This window comes from Malaya genurostris, chromosome 2 (genome assembly GCF_030247185.1).
Source record: "Malaya genurostris strain Urasoe2022 chromosome 2, Malgen_1.1, whole genome shotgun sequence".
Taxonomy (NCBI): domain Eukaryota; kingdom Metazoa; phylum Arthropoda; class Insecta; order Diptera; family Culicidae; genus Malaya; species Malaya genurostris.
In genome coordinates, this window is record NC_080571.1 from 85,481,985 (window position 1) to 85,496,921 (window position 14,937).

General features: G+C 37.8%; 1 protein-coding gene across 6 annotated transcripts in view; it reads left to right on the top strand.

Moving 5' to 3' along the window:
* Window positions 1-14,937, top strand: part of LOC131426895 (WSCD family member AAEL009094) — a 116,625-nt gene that overhangs the window by 95,742 nt on the left and 5,946 nt on the right. For all 6 annotated transcript variants that reach the window (XM_058589649.1, XM_058589650.1, XM_058589652.1 and 3 more), the window contains exons 3-4: window positions 10,228-10,858; window positions 10,924-11,003. In XM_058589649.1, coding sequence (XP_058445632.1) covers window positions 10,249-10,858; window positions 10,924-11,003 — 690 coding nt within the window. In that variant the 5' untranslated portion in view covers window positions 10,228-10,248. The remainder of the gene's footprint in view (window positions 1-10,227; window positions 10,859-10,923; window positions 11,004-14,937) is intronic.

Consider the following 14,937-nt stretch of genomic DNA (forward strand, 5'->3'; position numbering starts at 1 on the left):
ATCGGTTTTATTTCGATATAACAGCTCCAAACACTGATCAGAATCATCAATTCGTTGTTGTTTTTGATCGATTGTGAGCTCACGCGGCACCCATTTTGCACAAAGCATTCTCATATCCAAATATTCGTGAATAATATGTCCAACACGTTCCTTTGATATCTTTAGGGTGTCAGCTATCTCGATCAACTTCACTTTATGGTAATTGAAAATCATTTTGTGGATTTTTTTCACGTTTTCATCGGTAACAGTCTCTTTTGGACGTCCACTGCGTTCATCGTCTTCGGTGCTCATATGACCAGTACGAAATTTTGCAAACCATTCACGAATTGTTGCTTCGCCCGGTGCAGAGTCTGGAAAACACTCATCAAGCCATTTTTTTGGTATCGGCGGCACTTTTTTTCATCAAAAAGTAGTGTTTCATCAACACACGAAATTCCTTTTTTCCATTTTTTTCACAATAACAAAAGTAGCTTCACTCAAAATGCAATATCTCACAAACTAATAATCAGACAGCTGTCAAATTTATACACGTATCTTTTGAAGGTTGGTACTAACTGAAAATGGTATGGATTTAATTCTAGTGGCGCCCTCTCATAGAAACGATACGAACTTTTCAGCCGATCTGTTAATAGGAGTGTGTAAAATGCTGCACGAATCGAATTTTCCCTCTTTTGGCAAGTTAAAATGTTATGAATTGTATCGTTTGCCCTATTATATCACCTGTAAAACTAAATTTTTTTGTTCTGTGTGAATAAAATACTTCTTTTATAACGACACAAAGGTTCAAAATGAATGCACCATTTTTTATCCAATTATTCTTTGAGGTAGTGCATTAAATAGAGATAGTAGAAATCCCTCATACTATCTTCCAGGTACGTAACCAGAGGGGGCCCAAGGGGTTCTGGCCCCTCTCGAAATCGGACACTTTCATCAATTGGTTTGATACATACTTTCTTTACATTCACTTCCGGTACTTCTGGAACCGGAAACTGAGAACCGGTATAGCAAAAACAACTATGTTTGGTCATCAACTAATAGGACCTACATGTTGGAAAAGTTTTATAATTCCAAAACCGGAGGTCGGATCCTTAAAAATTTTCATAGCAATCTATGGGATGATAAAATCTTTCACTTGAATCAAATTCGAAAAATCGAAGTAAAATAATTTTCATTTTGGGATTTTTAATCACTATTTCCGGAATCGGGAACAGAAATGAGTTTTATGGCCATCACCTAACAAGATCTGCTAATTATAAAATTCTACCAACCAGTTTCCAATAACCCGTTCCTTTTTTGCAATTGATTTTTTTTTTTGTGCATATCATACTGTAAATTCAGACCCGGAGGTCCGGTCTAAATAAAATTCAGGATTTTTCTATTGAATCTTAGACCCTTTGATTTGATATTAAGTTCGTGAACATCGGTTCCGCCATCCCCGAGAAAATTTAGTGCACATATGTTCACTTTTGAACACTTATAACCCTGTAACCGGAACCGGAAGTCGGAGCCAGATAAAATTCTGGAATGTCTGCCCTGACCATAAGACCTTCCAACTAAATTTAAGTTCGTTTTAAGATTAAAGTTTGGTATATTTCGACGAACTTATTCGAATTGTATCTGGAATTCAGACAAAAGGACGCTAGCACACTTCGGAAGCATGTTCGCCTATGCTGATGTAAATTAGTGTCGATTGGTTACTGTAGACGAAGCCTAGATCCATGATTATACGCCAGAGAACAGTATGATTAACCGACAATAGACTGTAATTGGGCGGAATGGTTATGAAGTCGGTTCTTTGGGTTTGTCTCAGTATAATTTTAGTGGACTATCCCGAAAAAAATAACACCATCGACAGCAAGTGTAAGTGTGCATTACTGGATTGAAAATAGGAAAATCGGTTTTTTGAGAAAATGCCCCATTACACAAAAGCATAGTGTGAGCTTCATTTGGGAGTTCTGACCGCTACTTCCGGAACCTTTTCCAAATCGGAAGTCGAACTCGAATGAAATAGGATAGAAGTTTCTGTAACCATGAAACTTTTCTTACATTTGTGCAAATCGTCCTAGTAACCTCTGAGAAATTTATGTGAATTCCGTTTTGGAGTTTTTTATCGTTACCAAAAAGATTTTTCTGTTGTTGCATCGCCACTCCCAAGACGAATTCAACTTTTTAATATCATACTCATCACAATGTATATCCAAACGAGAGGGGCAAGGTAAAAATTTCAAATTTATTCATAAAGTGTTGAAAAAGTCTGTAATTTCGATAAAAAGTCTGCGGACATTGAGTTTTCTATAAAAAATGGTGCACGGAATTGGTTTAACGAACAAAAAATAACACCGCGACAATTTAAAAGGCCGGAAATTTTCACGAACGTCTACGAAAAATGCGATTTTCAAAAATCCACAAAAAAGTGTGCAACTAAAACTATTATGTCTGCAGAAATCTGCTGATCTACAGGTCAGGTATCACTAGTCTAGATCCGTAAATAGACTCGATGAAATTAAATAGGATCACGTGGGATTATAAAGCACTTCAGTAGAATATAAATTTGTTAAAATCGGCTCGAGCTTACTGAATAGTTTCAAAATATTTTCTCCTTATTACATCGCCATTCATAAGAACACACCCTTGAAATTTAAGGTTTTAATACTCTTCACTCAGTTTCTCCAAAACCAGAAGTTGAATCCGAACTATGGGACTATATTGTAAATAAAATGTAAAAAATCGATCTTTTCCCTTCAATCTCTCATCTCACGATCTTTTCCCTTTGACACATAGAACTTCTTTGTTCAATCTCTCATTGTCAAACATAAAATATATGAATATATACTTAAATTGCTAATTACTTGAACTCACTCTTTAAAAAAAAACAAAAAAAATATACTAAGAGCACATTTGGAACTCGACACATAAAAATCATCAGTTAGATGTGTTATTTCATATTTGTGGGCCCCTCCCGGAACGAAATCGTGGGTACGGGCCTACTGCTTTCTGTTTTTGTAAGTAAACAGATAAATTCCAATAAAAACTCTTTCGAATCAGTATCAACAAAACCGAATCATTTTTAAACATCACTTTTTGTGGTACACAGCAAAAACAAATGTAAATTTGCTTGGTGTGATTTTCAACTTTTGTGACAAGAACATCAATATTTAATATTGTTCCCCTTTCGCCCAATATTATGTCTTCTATGACATATATTACTAAATATCAAGCATCTTGTAATGTTATACATTGATAACGTTCTTGGCTTATTACAACATACACGCAGAGAAATATATTGTAAAAATAACCAAATTTGGGTTTTACACAACAAATTTTTTTATTAAAATAGTGATAAAAAAAATTTGGGTTGATATTGCAAATATTGCTACTTGAAACTACAATGCATGATGATTATTTTTTCTTAGTGGATTGGTTTGTTTCAATCAATATTTTGAAAAAAATAACAAATATTTTTTGTGAGCTCCCGTCAATTTCTTGTCAAACAATTTCATAGTGAATTAAAATTGAAAAATTAGTTTTAAATGAATAAACACTGGTTTAAGTTAATTTTTTTAACGCTTTAAATTTACAAACTTTTTAGTTGAAATAAATGAAATTTAGCCATTTCAACTAATGCTTTTGTTTATTATAATCACATATTTTTGTTTGTTTTTAAGAATGAAATGTTTCCTTTCAAAATCATTTGCAAGGTAGTTTTTGATACTACTTTATTTCGATTTATGCTCGTTTTCAAATTCTTAAAAATTATCCACAAACCACAACGAGGCCCTGGTAATTTATTTATTATTGTATGTTTTGGCGCTTCATCAGTCCGATCAATATCTCTGCATCAAAAAATTGTTTTGTAAAAAATATGTTTTGTAATGTTATGACATTTTTAAAAATATTATAAATTATCAATACATATGCTTGGATTGTTTAAAACCCCCTATGAAATGAAAGAAGAATATCAAATTTTACTTCCAAATGCACACAAGCGGGAGAAAAAATACTGTTTATTCACGCGGAAAAAATTGCTCTGGTTTATAAGAAATAGACTTGATATGTAAACTTTATTGTACCCGAGTAGAGTGTGAGATCAAGAAGAAAACTTAATTTGATGTTGTGCTGTTCGCATATATCGATTACTTAATTTGCTATCGTTTTGGTCGTTTTAACGGTTAAAAGATTAAAATCAAATGCAAAAAAATCCTGTGTGACATCAAACTGAAAACTAATGTTGCTCTCAATGAAAGCATATTGAAAACTTAAATTTTCTCGAAATGACACGTCGCGAGCATAAGATAAGAATAGACTGGCCAAAACAGACCCGGGATAGTATACATTTAGGCGAAATTATTCGCAAGCAAAAAAAAACAATTTTATGCAACCCACTTAATCACACTGCGGAGAGATCTGGTTTCGAACTTAGGTGATTTTGAATGCGAATTTTCTGTGATTTCTACGGACTGTTAGTGATAACTATAAATAAATGGAAAATGTTCGATTATATGACAAGCAGTGTTGTTTCACAAAGTTGTATGCAGGTAATTTCTGTTAGTGCACACTCGTTGCGTCGCTTCCACCCCGCATCCACCGTGAATAGCAGTTTGAGCACAGTATGAAAATGTTCTCTTTGTCCTTCTCATATCCAAAACTGTAGCATTCTAACATTATAACATTAAATTGAGTTATCTACTTGATCTCACAGAACTCGCACATGTAATCACTTTGAAATACGAATTTAGAGGCTCTGAAAACCGAACGTTTCACAGTGAATTCTCCTACAACCCAGGGAACGTGAATTCGGAATCGGGCAATAAGCTATCCCAGATCATTTGTTTTTTTCGACTAATTGGGACAAAGAACGATTATCTCGCTTCTGACCACAGATAGAACCATAATGTCTTCAATAAATATTTAGGTCTTATGTAGACTTATAATTTACGATCATTTGATGCAGAATTAATCCTGAGACTCAACATTACGCAGATTTAGTTGGACGGTTTCTTTGGAAAAATGTTTTAAAGTTCCAAGATCTATTAGATGATTGATAAAATACTTCTAATAGTACCTAGCGTTAATGAATATATGAAGTTCTATGCATTTATAGCTAGGAATGAGAATTGTTTTGAAGAGTGTCTTCGACACAGTTTGTGGACTACTTAGGAATAGACATATTAAAAATATATCTTCTTGGTGGCACCTAAAAGCCACTAAAGTATTATTAAGAATTAGATCTAGGTTCTGAAATCTGAGACATTCAATGTAGTAATAGTTCGAATTACGTAAACAATGGATTTTACCATATTGTTGGATATAAACAAGAGGTATTTTCAGAACGGGTTTGTTTTGTATTTTTGTTTTCCGCATGTATAAATTCGATGACGGTACCACCGGTCATCTCAGCTTCAGTATAGTTATCTCATACATTAAAATCATAAGTTAGAGTGAGATCTACTGTCTCTGTTCGAGAGCTACATTGACTCTACGAGTTAGATGAAAATTTGTTTCGAGTTTTCTCGTGACTATAACAGCAATATCGCACAATTGTCGAACTTCTTCGGTATTGTTTCTTACAGTCGAAGCATAGAAATTGCATTCAATTTTACCACAATTCGGTGATTGAGAGTCGACTAGTCCGTAAATTAACATAACGACTCTACTGATGACCATCAACATTCACTTTGAAGAGTAATTTCGAATGCCTCGGCACTCGCTGAGAGTAAGTCATAATAGTAAACGACAGAGAAAAGTTTTCTCTTTCGTCTGATGTTAAATTTAATACTCTATCTTTCATAGCTCGCTTGCAATTTCTTTCGAAAGTGGAAGTTGACAGATGGCTTATTGACCGTTCTCAAAAAAAAACGCGTGAATTCAACTCTACCGAATTAAAGACTGTTCCGGAAAGTATGGACGCACTTTGATTTCGCTGTAAATAATTCACAAGTGTTAGATATTCAAATTTTATTCGATATACTGATAATATTAGACTACAACAACAGAATATTATTCTCAACATTTGCTACTTAGCCATTGTAGACTAGCTGGCGCACCTTATGGCGAACGTTTCTCATTAAACTCCGTACAGACTTCTTGGCGACAAGTTTTGACACTTTTTTCCAATCTTTTTCGAACTGTTGAATGGTTTCGGCTGCCGAGACATGTTTCCTAAGATGTGCCTTCGTTAATGCCCAAAATTCCTCAATTGGTCGAAGTTGTGGGCAATTTGGTGGATTCATGTCTTTTGGGACGAAAGTAACATTTTTGGTAGTATACCATTCTGCCGTTCATTTCGAGTAGTGGCAAGAAGCAAGATCTCGCCAGAAGACAACAGGATCCTTGTGGCTTCGAATCTTGGGTAGAAGTTGTTTTTGTAAACATTCCTTGATGTATATTTCGCTGTTCATTGAAGCAGTGGTGATGAAGGGTTTCGAAATCTTACCGCAGCTACAAATTGCTTGCCAGACCATAGCTTTCTTACCAAATTTTTCGACTTCAATCGATGTCTTGGACTGGTTTAACACTTGCCCTTCTCGCACCGTATAATATTGTGGTCCCGGCAAGGATTTGTAATCGATTTTCACGTACGTTTCGTCGTCCATGATTATGCAGTTCAAATCTCCAGCAAGAATCGTATTGTACAGCTTTCGAACCCTCGGCCTGATCGATGCTTCTTGTTACGGACTACGTTTTGGTTGTTTCTGCTTCTTATAGGTTCAAAGATTCAAACGTTCTTTAGCACGAAGAACATTTGACTTCGAAGTGCCCACTTTTTTGGCCACATCCCGAACTGAAACCTCCTTCTTTTGCTCGAACGCCTTCAGTATACGTTTATCCAACTGAGGATTAACAGGACCTTTTTTTCGACCCGTTTTCGGTTTATCCTCAAAGGTGTTATCCTCACTGAGCTTCCTGATTGCATTTCGCACGGCTTTTTCACTTACTCCTTCCATTTTTGCTATCTTTCTTAGTGACAGTCCGCGTTCTGTGCACCATTTGTACACAATTTTTCGACGTTGTTCTGCTAAAAGTCCACGCATTTCGAAACAAACTAATGAAAACGAATTAACAGCTGCACAAGTGGTTAGAGAAGAGTGTAAACAACAGGGCGCAGCCATAAAAATTGACAGATTCTGAACCGTTGTGCAATGGCGGCGGTTTTTGGTTGTGTCCATACTTTCTGGGACAGTCTTTACGTATGATTTGCATATTGAAAGATCCATTACTCCATGAATTTAATTTTGATTTTAAAAATTACGACTTAAAGAAGAGCGAGTTATTTGAAGGTGTATTGATCTTATTTAAAGGACTTGTTAGTTTTTGCACAAAAATTATTTTGGCCATCCAGATCCCCGAAAATAATGGTCAGAAGACTTTTGAATTGAACTTCGCGACGTCGTATGACTACAAATGTCGAAACATTTTTTTAAACTGAAAGCAAAAATTGTTACAGAACCGAATACTTAACGTATCTAGAAGGAATTCAATTACTCCAAATATATTTCTCATATCAAACTCTTAAATAAGCTATTTCTACGGCTGACGATCTGCAAGATGGGAATGCCAAAGCCACTATTCAAATTGACCAGCTTCAAACAAACGTGGTACCGATGATCGCCAATTTATACAATGCCTGCCAGATTTGTGGTTCTACACAAAAATTCTCGTGGCTAAAAAAAGGAGCATTACTGTCGTAAAAGCTGGAAAAATGTTGAAAAAAATAATTGCTTCACGGTTATGGTTGCTGTCACTGTCACAAGGCTACTCGGCAGGATGTCAAAGTATTTTTGTAAAAGGCAACATAGGATTGAAGGAATAATTCTTCCATTGAAACTTAACTTTGTATTTTTGTGTCGCCATTTGAAATTTGTCCAATTTCAATGGATTCTTTAAGTTGTTGATTATAATATTTTCGTTTTTTGAGTATCGCAAATTTTTGCCTTCAAAGTTTTTTTTGAAGGGAACAGCAAAAAAATAACATAATGTGATATCAATTAAAAATTTGATGAGTCGATATCATATTAGGGTTTCAATGTGATGTTGTTATCATAATCAGATTTCAATTTGTTCTCATTTTGATGTTAGACTTTACTCGGGTATCATAACACAAATAAAATCATAGATAAATTGAACCAAATTTTATCCTGATATAAAAGTATAGTAGGATTGAAACATTTCCGATAAAATCAACTTAACTTTGGTTGACATGTAATAAATAGTTAGTTTATTTCAACAACAGAATCAGCAAAAAAAATTTTGCTCGTTTGAGTTTGACCCTAATTTTGATTCAAATCAAACAGAGAACATTGTTGATGATGAAGGAAAAAATTCGTTTCAAACAATCATATTCTAGTTAGAAATCATCATAAATCAAATGAAAAAATCTACTAACTGTTTTATTATTTTGAACATGCTTCACTTCTCTGCTTGTACTTAGGGGAAATTACAAGAAATTTCCGAAATCGAAAAATTTGTTTTGATGCCGAAAGTCTTAGAAGTGCATGAAACGTAGAGATTCAGTGTCATCTCGAAAAAAAATTGTTTTGCCTTTCTCTATAGAAAGGTATTAGAATTGCTAGAAACGATCGGAGCCTCGGAGACCCATAGTGTTATGTACCAATCGACCCGGCTCGACAAGATCGTAAAATGTCTGTGTGTGTGTTTGTGCACCTTTTAACGATTTTTTTGACGCGCAATTTTTTCAGAGATGGCTGAACTGATTTCAACAAACTTAGGCTCGTTTGAAAGCTGGTATTGGACCATTGATTGAAGATTATGTGGCTATGACTTCTGGTTCCCGAGATATGATGGTATAAGGTGTAATGGATAAAACGCGTTGCTTTTTTACCGCGCAAGTTTCTCGGAGATGGCTGAACCGATTTTAACAAACCTAGATCCGTTTGAAAGATATTGTTAGGCCATTGATTCATCGATCAAATGGCTGTGACTTTTGGTTCCGGGGATATGATGATATAAGTGACGTAAACGACAAAACGCGTTGTTTTTTTACCGCGCAAGATTCTCGGAGATGGCTAAACCGATTTTAACAAACTTAGGCTCGTTTGAAAGCTACTATTGGGCATTTAATCAAGTTCGAAGATCAAATTACTGCAATTTCTGATTCCGGAGATATGATGGTATAAGTGATGTAACCAACAAATAACGTTGTTTTTTACCGCTCTAATACATGTAAGGGTGCCAATAATTTGGGATCCCCTCTAATTTCGTAAGTTTGAGCACTTCGAAAAAAGTTCCCATACAAAATTTGTGCTGAATCAGATATGGGTAAGGAGTGTTGTCCGACGGTTAAGGTTTGAAAATTTTCGATTTTGAAAAATCACCACATGAAATTTCCGGAATCGAAAAAAAAAATTTTTGATGCCAAAAGTCTAACAATTCAATACCACTTCTGTGGAACGATTTATATTTGGCCTCAGAATAGGCAATCAATTCTCGTTTGATTTCGATTCATTTGTTTCAATTATCATCGAAGTGTGTACGTTGAAGACATGCCTGGCCCACCAATAGTAGGCGTTACTCCAATCAACAGTAACGAATTGTGAGAAAGAAAGGAATCAATAGTTGATATGCCTATTTATAGGTCGAAAACAATAATAATAAGTCGTATTTATGAACATTTACTACGATTGACATGTATGGTAAACTGCATCTATAAATCCAATCGATTTAAGTAAAATGTGCAGTTTTATTGATAACTAGCGTTGCCGAACAAACATAAAAATATTGATACACCCATGATGCTATCTTCTCCTATAAAGATGAACATTTATTGCCAAATTACCGACTGTGTACATTTCAAGGTGTGTCCTTATCTACGCTCGAATGATTCCAATCGATTCTACGCCAGTGGGGTGTAACTGCACCCAAACGATTTTCTGAAACCACAACGGAAACCAGATTACGAATTGGCTTTGTGTTTGGTGTAATCATATTACTTTATCAAAGACAGTTCCAGTCACACACGCTTGTTCTGTAAGTCAGTTTATTTGCCACCCTGCTGGTAGAAAGGAATTTATCTTGTGCTTATAGCAATTTCCGCCTTAATTAGGTTTCCATGCGGGCGACAAGAGAAAATTAATCCGTCGAACAAGGCAATAAATAGAGCACTAAATGTGTCCGAAGATATTCACTTCCGGGAAACTGAATAAATGAAAATCAACTACCAGCCAAGACGGAAAGTAGAAAATTAAATTTCACCTTTTTTTCTCATTTCAGCTTCAATAGAAATGCTCTGCCATGGCCCTGCGAGGTTGGCGACTCTTCGGGTTGGCCGGTACCATAGTGGTATACATCGGCGGTATTCTGTTCCTTTCGTTCGTCAGTCTGCAGAACCCGCAACAGAAGCGTAACCATGGCCGAGGGTACAGTGAGTTCGAAACGCTCCGCAACCGAGACCTTGGGCTGCTGGGGAAAAAACCACCGCTACAGTGGTGCAGTGAGCTACGCTACATGGACAGTCCGCCACCGGCGCCGAAGGTCTACAGGCTACTTGAAACCTTTCCGGGACATTTTGTGAAAAAGCACCAGCCTGGCAGTTCCAACAGTTTACCGGATTCGACGGAGGGCATCCACAACCAAAAAAGGCACAACGATGTCAATCTCGACAAGCACAAAAGATTCGCGTCGTCGTTGTCGTCGGCGGCCGAAACTTCTTCTGCCTCCTATTCGTCGCAATGGCCTAATAGTAATAACAACAAATTTAACAATAAGCTAGCAGATAGTGGTAGGATAGTAAACGACAGACAATTGCCGGCACCGAAGTCTTCCACCCGGAAGCTAACAGCACTGGTTTCCTTCCCCGGCAGCGGAAACACGTGGCTGCGCTATTTACTGCAGCAGGCTACGGGTGAGTTCCGGTATTTACGGTGTTTACACGGTGGTCGTGATTTTCACTATACACTTTCTTTGCAGGTATTCTTACTGGAAGTGTGTACAAAGACTACGGCCTACTGAAAAGTGGTTTTCCTGCAGAAAATGTTGCCAACTCATCGGTAAGTGTAGTAAAATGTTCTTTTGTCATGCCAATCCAAGAAAAACCTGAAAATCGGTAATTATCTGTATGAACAGTTAGTTAAACGGAAAACATATCTATATTGCGGTAAAGATGTCAACAATCGGTATTAATAACAAAAGATCGGTTACGTTGATTTCTCCTCGAATTGACGGAAGCAGATTTCTTGGCGCCAAGGTTCCAAGGATGTAGGATCGAGTCCAACTTTCAACGATACAAAAGTCATGTTGTTTGTTTACCAATTTTTTTCCATGCAACAAGAAGATTTCATATAAAAAGTTGAAAGGTAAACGTGACGACAGCTTTGTATAGAAATAAAGAAAAACTGTCATTTACAAGACCTTTTGTAAAAATCATTGGGATTTGGGGTTACACAATCACACTCAGTAATTTCTCCCACCGAGCGGATCGTGCGCTACACTTACAAGTTTGAAGTTTACAGCTACAAGTTTGAAGTTTACCAAGTGTAGGTACTCTTCATTATTTCCCGTGTTTTTGTACACTGAAAATAATTTGCACGCTAGCATCATGTGCAAAGCATTTGAACTATCACTACTTGTGGAACACGTGAAATTCATTAAAACATACACTTCACTCATAAAATGAGTATAAAAACTGTTGATATTTAGTGGAAATCATGTGTCATTTATCTGAAATGCATATCAAAATGATAAAAAAATTTTTTATTCAATAATGTAATATAATTTTACGCACACTGCTTAAGATCTTAGAGCCAAGGGTATTTTCTAATCTTAATTAACGACTAACTTAAAACTAGAATAGTATCATTAGACTATGTCATCTCGGGTTCTCGTAAATCCAGCTTTCAGCTGGCGATCGGCAGTGGTCGATGAATTGAGTATTGCACGAGTCTTCCAGATGGCGTTGGTAAATATCTATGCTGGCCGCATCCTTCGGTCGGTGTGGGTCCGTTGGAAACTCCCTCAGGCTACGAAGGCCCGGCGGGTGGCCTGCATGCTGGTTTTCGACTGGAGCGGTCTTCTTACACTTGTATATGAATGTGTTTAAGGTACTGGTATATGAGTAGCATATATAAACTATCCCCAACCGGAACCTCAGGCGGTCTACCTCGGGCCCTAAGAGATTCCAGTAGCTTCGACCTGGCGTCACGATACTCTACGCACGACCACACGACTTGCTCGATGTCTTGATAACCGTCGCCACAGGTGCAGAGACCGCTCTCCGCGAGCCCAACACGCCGGAGATGTGCGTTGAAAGTGTAGTGATTTGACATGAGCCGCGACATAATACGAATGAAATCGCGACTCACGTTCATCCCCCTGAACCAAGGTTTCGTCGATACCCTAGGGATAATGGAGTGTAGCCATCGTCCCAGTTCGCCATTGCTCCATGAAGTTTGCCAACTTTCGAGAGTTTTCTGACGAGATATACCAAAAATTCATTAAAGCAAATTCGTCTTTCATAAATGTCACCTTCTAATGCGCCCACCTTAGCCAATGAGTCTGCTTTTTCATTGGCCGGAATGGAACAATGCGAAGGGACCCAGACTAACGATATTAAATAAGACCGTTCAGATAAAGTTCGCAAGTGTTCCCGTATTTTCCCCAGGAAATATGGGGGATACTTTCCTGGCTTCATTGCCCGGAGAGCTTCTATTGAACTTAGACTGTCCGTGACAATGAAGTAATGGTCTTTGGGCAAGGTTTCAATGATCTCGAGGGTGTACTGAATAGCAGCTAATTCTGCGACGTAAACTGAAGCCGGTTCACTGAGTTTGTAAGAAGCGGTGAAGTTTTGATTGAAGATGCCGAAGCCTGTGGACCTGTCGATGTTTGATCCATCAGTGTAAAACACCTTTTCACAGTTGACTGTTCTAAATTTATTATAAAATATAATAGGAGCCACTCGAGGGCGTACGTGATCCGGAATTCCACGAATCTCTTCTCTCATGGATATGTCGAAAAACACAGTAGAATCAGAAGTATCCAAGAAATGAGCACGGTTGGAAATAAACGAAGAAATAATCAAAATACAAGGACATAAAACGGTTTTGAGAATGGAGCTCGACAAGCCTTTCGAAGTTTTCAATCACCATCGGATTCGAGATATCGCATCGAATTAGCAATCGATATGAGAGTTCCCAGAATCAGTTTTTCAATGGTAAGACGCCCGCGAGAACTTCGAGACTCATCGTATGGGTAGATTGCATGCAACCTAAGGAAATGTGCAAGCAACGATACTGGATTCTTTCCAGCTTGATGAAATGAGTGTTCGCCGCGGATCGGAAACAGAAGCATCCATATTCCATTACGGACAATATCGTTGTTTGGTAAAGCCTGATCAGGTCTCCTGGGTGGGCACCCCACCAAGTTCCGGTTATTGTGCGAAGAAAATTGATTCTCTGCTGGCATTTTTGTTTCAGATACCTAATGTGTCGTCCCCAGGTGCCTTTGGAGTCGAACCAAACCCCGAGATATTTGAATGTGAAGACCTGAGCTATGTTTTCATCCCCTAGTTGAAGCTGTAGTTGTGCTGGTTCTCGCTTCCTTGAAAATACAACCAGCTCAGTTTTCTCCGTAGAGAACTCGATACCCATTTGAAGAGCCCATGTCGACAAGTTGTCGAGGGTATCTTGTAATGGTCCTTGGAGATCGGCAGCGTTGGGTCCTATAATGGACACAACGCTGTCGTCGGCAAGTTGTCTTAGCGTGCAAGATGTATTGATATATTCATCGATATCTTTTACGTAAAAATTGCATAAAAGGGGGCTTAGGCATGAGCCCTGAGGAAGACCCATGTAACTGATTCGTATTGTCGACAAATCACCATGCGCGAAATACATGTATTTCTCGGACAATTGATTATACAAAAAGTTATTCAGAATTGGTGAAAGACCATGCTAATGCAACTTCTCAGATAAGATGTTTATTGAAACTGAGTGAAAAGCCACCTTGATGTCTAAGAAAACTGATGCCATTTGTTCTTCACGAGCAAATGCCATTTGAATTTCGGTTGAGAGCAACGCAAGACAATCGTTCGTTCCTTTGCCCCTGCGGAAGCCGAATTGTGTATCTGAAAGTAAGCCATTTGTCTCGACCCAATTGTCTAGACGAAACAGAATCAATTTCCGGATACAGGAAAGCATAGCAATCGGCCTATACGAATTGTGATCGGAGGTTTTTGAATGACAACAACTCTTACTTGTCTTCAGTCATGTGGGACAATATTATCCTCAAGAAGCCTATTGAATAAATTCAATAAGCGCCTTTTGGCAGAGTCAGGCAAATTTTTCAACAAGTTGAATTTGATTTTGTCTAACCCCGGAGCTTTATTGTTACACGATAAAAGCGCAAGTGAGAACTCACCAATCGAAAAAGGTGTTTCGTTTCTGTTAGATGAGGCGACGCGCATGATCGTCTGTTCCGGAACAGAGTCAGGACATACTTTTTTAGCGAAATCGAATATCCAGCGGTTAGAATATTCCTCGCTTTCGTTTGTGGTGTTTTTGTTGCGCATTCGTCGGGCTGTGTTCCAAAGAGTGCTCATTGATGTTTCTCTCGATAATCAGTCTACGAATCGGCGCCAATAACCGCTTTGCTTCGCTTTGATCAAGCTTTTCATTTTAGCGTCTAATGCCGCGTAGTTTCTAAGCACTCTTTGTCCCACCACGGGTTGGGGGGACGGATGTTAGTTTTCGCGCCGGGTACACGTTTGGTCTGAGCTTGAGTCGCGGTGTCGAGAATTAAGCCAGCCAAAAACGTGTACTTTTCCTCCGGAGGAAGTTCTTGTGTTGTTTCTAGTTTCTCAGATATCGAATTTGCGTAGCATTTCCAATCAATATTTCGTGTGAGGTCATACGAAACATTGATTGTCTTAATCCGTAGGCGATTGAAATCACGACAGGTAGATGATCGCTACCGTGGGATCAGGGA